The sequence below is a fragment of the Esox lucius genome, chromosome 12 (assembly GCF_011004845.1).
Source record: "Esox lucius isolate fEsoLuc1 chromosome 12, fEsoLuc1.pri, whole genome shotgun sequence".
NCBI lineage: Eukaryota > Metazoa > Chordata > Actinopteri > Esociformes > Esocidae > Esox > Esox lucius.
The window spans coordinates 20803728-20810846 of NC_047580.1; the positions used below are offsets into that span (position 1 = coordinate 20803728).

The following is a 7119-nucleotide window of genomic DNA, read 5'->3' on the forward strand; positions in this document are numbered from 1 at the left end:
TATTTCATCCATGAATGTTTCAGTGTCTTCAAAATTATTAAACAAAAACATGAATGGGGAGAGAGCTTCTTGTTCTTCCTCTAAAGTTGAGGCCTCTCTGAGCATCTGCACAGCACCCTGTATTTCCTCATCATTTGGGGTGAGGACTTGTACTCGGTCTCAGAAGAGGCCCGTGTTGGCATTTACCCAGGCATCCCCCAGGTCAACAACGCACCTTGGCATCTGAAATGAATGATCACAACAATCACATAGAAGTAGAGGTGTACTAAGTACAAAGTAAAAGTACTCAACTGGGTTTGGCTGTGTTCAACACTTTAGGGAAGTATCTAATTAAGATCTAAGTAACCAGGTAAAGGGAGTTCAAAACTAACCAGAGATCAATAAAATAAAAAGGAAGAGAGTAAACGATCAATTAAGGTCATTGGTTAGTTATGAATTCTGTTTAGGTAATTTAGCTCATTCTTTGCAACTTCCCAAAACTGGTGAACAGAGCCAAATACATCTACATTCAAAGAATTTAGTAGATAAGCGATCTTAGTGAACACGTTAACTAACGCTCAGAGACAACAGTAGGCCTAACTTTATTTAGAGACGTTAAGGTTACATAGTAATAAAGTAAAAAATAAACTTAAATTATGTAGATAACAACTTAAACAAAGACGGAGTGAATGTCAAAATGTTAGCTAGCTACTGAATCCCAAACGGAACCCCATACCGCAATTTCTGAAGAAGTAAACACTGAAGACCAACCACGAGAAAGGGACTCGCGACCAATCAGCTCAAACCAATTACGTGTGACTATTATTACATTGAATGGACCCTTGTTTTGTAACATAGATGTACAGGTAATGCACGCTGAATGCACCCCAAAATGACGTCGTCAGACCAATATACTTGTAAGCGGAACTGTGGTGTGAGGTGTAAAGTCTGTGTTCAACTGATGTGATTATGTTAATGCAATTTCAGTTAGAAACAAATGTGAGCATCCTTGCTGCAACATCAGGAGCAAGATTATCGAACAGATGTTTTTAACCTCAACATGGACGAGATACGGTGAGTTGAGGAGCTCGCGACTTGTTAGCAACGCCGTGTAAAGTGACAGTATGGAGATTTTAGATCAGTTACTGTTTAACATTGTCTTGTTTTGTGTGACTAGTGTCCTCAATCCATACCCCCCTCTTGTGCATTAATGGGAGACGGTTATTACCAGGGGTGTATTCGTATTGCTTAACAAAACTTTTAATTTGCAAAACATCCTGTATTTGACCAATTTTTGTAGTTCTATGTCCCTCCCAGTTCGTTCAGTTTGCTTTGGTTTGTGAAAACGTTTAATAACCAGAGTCCTTCAAGCAGCATGTCATACTCAGGAGTGGCTTGTGTCTAGCCCCTATAACCTAAAGACAGATTGCTGGAGTACTGTAAAAAAGGTTGTCCTTCTGGCAGGTTCTCTCATCACTGGTTCTTGTTCAAGTCTCTTCTTGACTTATTATGTCTGGATGGTCAATTCTAGAAAGAGTCTTCTTGGTTCCAAACGTCTTCCATTTCATAGTAAATGAGCCCACTATGTTCCTGGGAACTTTCAGTGCTTTAGGATTCTTTTACATAGAATTTTCCTTTTATACCCCTTTATTCCCTTGTGTCCCTTCCCTCAAGAAGATATCTTCCTCTTGCGAGGCCTTGGTTGTAAATAAAATGTCCTTAACTGACTTGCCTGGTTAAATAAAAATCTATAAAAAGTATCTTCACCACATTGTGCCCACAAACATCTTTTAGGTTTACACAGTTCCATGGACTTCTTCACTTGTTTTTTGCTCTGACATTCACTGTGAACCCTGGAAACCTTATGTATTAATTCTCTTCATTTTTATACTTGTAATTATTTTGGAACAAGTAGTAGATTTTATTTTTAACTTTGATATTATTTACTTTTTTGTGTTAATCAGTGGCAAGAACTCCTAATCAAATCAATTTTCTTCTCATCTTGTAACTGAATGAAATGTGTCAAAGTCAGAGGGGGTGAAAACTTTTGAGAGCCACTGTAAATGATTAGTGTGCAGTATTTATTATTGTACCAGTCTTGAACCATGATCACTTCGCAGTGTCGTTTGATGGGTTAACTTGAATACTGTTTTTCTGCCTCTCAGGTCATTGGTGTAAATAGAGAATAGCACTGGGGAGATTAGTCCCTCTGAGGGGAAGAAATGTATACAGAGGAAAATGCTGGTCAGGTCCTGTTGCCCATTATTTTGGCTATCATGGCTAAGAAACAGATCTCAGTGAATTTGAAACAGGGGTGATTGTTGGGACATGTTTAGAAGGCGATTCAGAGATGAAGAGTGCTCCACTTGCAGATGTTTCACAATATGCCATTGGCATCTAGGTAATCAGATGTCAAACCAATTTAAAAGTAATTGGAGATTCTGGAGTGATATCTGAAAGTTTTCTGCCACCAACAAAACAGCAAATTATGGAATTTCTCATGAAAGAATGGTGTTACATCCTTCAAACAATGTCCCTGACAATCCATGCCAATTGTTCTGATGGCTTGTGTGGTGGCCCAGTCCTGATTAAGGCACTTCATGCTGGTGTTTGCTTAATTTTGGCAGACACCAGCATACATTAAGACCAACTAATGTCTTGCTCTATAACTACTATCAACAACATATTTCTGTTTCAGTCCACTGTTGACCAGTCAGCCGCGGGAGGACTCAAGTCTCCGATCCCCAAACCTGAGACCAAGGCACCAGGAACTGATCCCAACTCCATGTGGCCCAGTCAGTATACACATAGAAGAAAGACCTCTCTTTCTGGCTCTTTGCACTCCAGAAAACCTTTGCGATCCTTGTGTCAAACTTAAAAATATATATTTTGACATCAATGAGAATGTAGACTACATTTTCGTAGCACAAGAAGAATGTTTATTTGTTTTACTGGGAAACTGTCACCTGTTTTGATTGAATAGGAGCCTGGGTGTCTGTATGAAGCTTTGCTTTCTCCTCCCTACAGATAAAGCCTTGGTCAGAGCTTTCATGCTTGGTGAAGCTTTACTTCTGCTTCACCATTGCTTCTCTATTGGCACTACTGGCCCTCACATTGACAAACATCTACAAGCAAAGCATGGCAACATACAGCTATGAGGACAACTTCACTGTATCTCTAATACAACTAGTTGGAATTCGTAAGTGGCACGACTTGGCTATTATAACAGATTAATTTAGAGCCTAATACACAGGATGGCAGTCTTAGATGCCATAATGAGTCTTATTCCTCAACATTCTCCACTCGTTCTGAAAGCAGAAGTGTCTAGAAATAAACACATGATGAAAATTCCAGAAAGTGAATGCAGTGTCAACACTTTGCAATTATGAAATCCTGATTATGCCATCTACACCAGTACTGTATGACACAAGTCTTCTTTCTGTTCCTCCAGTGTTCTGCATATACTACATCACCAGGGGCATCCTGCAAGAAAACAGGCAGGAGTTGATAGTGTTTGTCCTATGTTTGTTGGTGGTCATGATGCGCTCTGTGGTCAACTTTATGGTTCTCCCTGTTCAGGATAGAAAGGGCCTGCTCCTGGTAAGTTCCCTGTGAACCTACAAAACTAAATCAGACCCTATGTGTAATCCAGTGTCATTTTCAGTAGGGTACACAATAGCAAAACATTTAGCAGCAAACAAGAACAATCTGCATTCACATTGGACAGGATTCAGGTAGTAAATCCTGTGTCAAAATCTTTATTTCCCTTCTGAATATTGCTCAGTTACAAATTGCTTTGGATCGTTTGAAGGATCACTCCCGGATAGTGAAGGTCTGCTCGGCATGGTATGGTAATCTTCTTCTGGCATACTATATAGTACAGATAGTATGCGATTTGAGATTCAGCCCTAATGTTCTGAGACGTTCCAAAACACTTCTGGTCACATGATGACCGCTGTCAAAAGACTATCACAGGTTAATTAACAAAACCTGTGTTGTTACGTCACAAACAACTGGCTGTCTCAGGTTTTGAGAACCAGGTGCAGTATCAGCAACTTTGAATGAGTGGTGTCACTTTAGCCTAGTTGGTAGTAGCTCTTTCAGTATGCTTCCCGACCTCTTTTGGACACCTTATTGCAGTGTATTCCAATCCTGGTCCTGAGGAGGCCAAAGGGTGCACATTTTGGTTTTTGCCCTAGCACTCATATGCCTGATTCAAATGTTGCCCTACCATTTACATACCTCATTGACATATTCCACCATTCGTCAAGTCTTTAGTTTGAATGAAGTATGTGAGTGCTTGATCAAATCCTAATGATCTCTACATTATTTTTCAATAGAAAAAACACTTTGTTGTTGTTTCATTTATTGCATCTTATGAAACACTTTTCATCCACACAATGGCCTTCGTAGTCACCAGATCTCAACGGCTTGATTTTGGATCTACATGTTAGACACCATCACCACATGGGGAAATATATTTTGGATCATTGGTGTTCAATCCGTACGGGAGAGTTCCAGAGAGACGTAAAATCTACGCCAAGACACAGTCAAGCTGTTGTGGTGGTGCAACACCTTACTGAGACACTTTTTGTTGGTTTTTCTTTAAATCTATCACCTGTTTGTAATTCTCTCACAGGTGCTGTTTTAGGAGCTGTAGTAATCAGTGTATATGTATGCTTGTGTGACAGGTACGGTTTGTATTCATCATGTGTGTGGGCGCAGTCCATGTCCCGTGCGCTATACTGCTCTTCAATAGGCCGAACATGATGGCCTTCCGGGTGGGTGGAGCTCTGGAGAGCATCCAGGAGCAGTACTTCCTGCTCAACCTGTGCTTCTCCATGGTCACCTTTGACCTACAGGCCCAGGTAGACCCACGTGTCTTGACACACCCAACAGTCGTAGTCTTCCCAACAGATGGCATCATTCTAATGCAATGTGTTGCCTTGACGCTGAGCTTATTCAGATATGACTTTAATAAGTAATCGACTAAAATGTAATCTGTCAGAATAAATAGGACGAATCATCAACTTTTTGAATTGATTAAATAGTATTCATTTGATCTTATCAGAATTAGGAAATCCAGGTGGATAATTTAAAAAAAACTGACCCTTGCAAATCAGGGTATTTGGGATGGAGCTATACTCATTGTTAATTGGTATAACCTATGGATGGTTTTGTATTTTTTCTGTCAGCTTTGCCTTTGCATCCTGATCATGACATCAGGCACAACTATGTCCTTTGAAAACAGCATCATCCTGGGATTTGGTGTAGTCTGGGCCTGCCTTACAGCAGCTGTGGGGTCTATTGCAGTGAGTAACAAGTATCAATAGAATAATTAAATAGTGTGCACTGCACAAGTGCATACAAGGGTGGGTATGTAAAGGATATTAGTATACAATGAAAGACTACACATTACAAGAATGCACATAGCATGTAAACTCAATATAAGAATGGGTGTTGAAGCTAATGTTAACCTTTAACTTCATGTAAAACATGTTTGGCATAACAGATTTGACTGTACTGTTCTAGGTTTTAAAAGAAGCCAAGTTACTGGTTTGGCTCTTTGTCCTCCAGAACTTGCCAGAGGTGGCCTACTTCATGTACTTGATGTACAGGGTGAGCTATGAAAGTCCGTTATTGAACTAATCCAAAATCAGGTCTGTGGGAAAGTGGTTTGCTCAGGGATTGATTTTGATTTCAGATCAGTGTAAATTGGGGGATGGATAAGACTTATATACTGGAGGCTGCTGCTGTGACTGGAGCAGTGATCTCAGTACTGATCAAAGGTGTGCTCTTCTGTGCTCTCTTCCGATTGGTGCGCAGCTTTGGCCAGGGCCTGAGGGAGAGGAGTGAGTAGAAAACTGACTTTCATTTTTTTCTTCTTCTGTTGCACTGCATGTTTACCACTGGAAGTTCAGGTTACCCAGGCTAGACTAGAAGACTCAGATTACACAAATGTTATCTAATTGGTACAGTAAAACATTCAGTCTAACATCTTCTGATTGAAATCATGAAACCGACCTTCAACTATGTGTTTGTGTTGGATAAATGAATGTTTCTCTCTCCAGTGTTTTCCTCCGACAAGCAGTGACATGCCATTATGAGAAGTGGTAAAAAGAAAGGATCTAAGTGGCTTCGGTTACAGGATGGATCTGCTCTTTGTAAAAATGTCAAAAAATCGTAACAACTATTTGGTTCAAACCAATGTTTTTTTTTTTGGTGGGGGGTGGGTTTGCCTTTCATGTGCCTACAACGCATACAATACAGTGAGATGTTAAGCTCTTTGGGTCAAGTCAAGGACATGACAGGCACTGTCCTACTTTTGGAATAGCACTGAGTTAGAGTATATGTAAATCAATATTTCATTTTTATTTTTTGTAACTTTGATTTTATCATGATGATTTTTAAGAGTATCTTTAAACATATTCTTAAGTGTTCTTATAGTAATATAAACCAAACAAGTATAGAGTGGCATTGCAATACATCAAATGGAAATGGTTACCATTAAGTTGTCTATAAAATGTGGGTATTTTTTCTTTTGTGCTGAATTTATTCTTTTAAATGAATTAATGTTCCTGTTGAGTAACTAATATTAACATGTCCATTTTCTATGCACTAAAGGAAATATCTTAGACATTTTTATTCTTTATAATATACTTCTGTTTATGCACTTGTTTGACAACCCGTTATCATGTTTTTATAAAATGTAACAATTTACAGTACCCTCTTTAATCAAAAAGTTATTTGAGTAAGAAATGCACAGCTAGGAAAAACTGCCTTCTTAAATATTAAATAGGTAATCAAGCAGTGGGTTGTTATGTTGTCATTGCCTGTGTTCCTGGTCCTAAGAAGGGTCAAATCCATCTGATGACCACAATGTGCATAAAATACATTCATGCAGCATCTGTCTTAAGTATAACCAATAACACCAATCAAAAAAGGAACCCATCACAACACTTGGCTCAGTGATGTTTTCCTTAATCACTCTAGTTACACTTTTTTACATGCCCTGAAAGAAACATTTGAAACTTATTTAACTTAACCATATTGATTTAAAGGTTGCTCACATCATTATTAAAAGGCTGTTAATGCATGATTATCTGTGTTTTGCACGGCACTTTAAATTTGGTTGACAAC

The 7119-nt window shown here is 39.0% G+C and overlaps 1 protein-coding gene across 2 annotated transcripts; it reads left to right on the forward strand.

Moving 5' to 3' along the window:
- Positions 1-540: 540 nt before the first annotated feature.
- On the forward strand, positions 541-6789 carry LOC109616391. Of its 2 annotated transcripts, XM_034295720.1 has the most exons (10): positions 541-845; positions 967-1053; positions 2678-2774; positions 3007-3178; positions 3431-3579; positions 4671-4847; positions 5175-5291; positions 5512-5598; positions 5684-5831; positions 6051-6789. In XM_034295720.1, exons 2-10 carry the CDS (start codon positions 1040-1042, stop codon positions 6071-6073), a joined length of 984 nt encoding a protein of 327 aa, XP_034151611.1. In that variant the 5' UTR covers positions 541-845; positions 967-1039; the 3' UTR covers positions 6074-6789. The 2 variants fall into 2 exon arrangements, with proteins under 2 accessions (XP_034151611.1, XP_019906989.1); XM_020051430.2 differs by lacking the exon at positions 541-845 and having other exon boundaries at positions 877-1053.
- Positions 6790-7119: the final 330 nt, after the last annotated feature.

Bases quoted from the DNA above. Each gene is read 5' to 3' on its own strand.
- LOC109616391 (XM_034295720.1), top strand. The intron at 5,292-5,511 runs GTGAGTAACAAG...GTACTGTTCTAG, and splicing joins CAGCTGTGGGGTCTATTGCA to GTTTTAAAAGAAGCCAAGTT. The intron at 5,599-5,683 runs GTGAGCTATGAA...TTTTGATTTCAG, and splicing joins TCATGTACTTGATGTACAGG to ATCAGTGTAAATTGGGGGAT.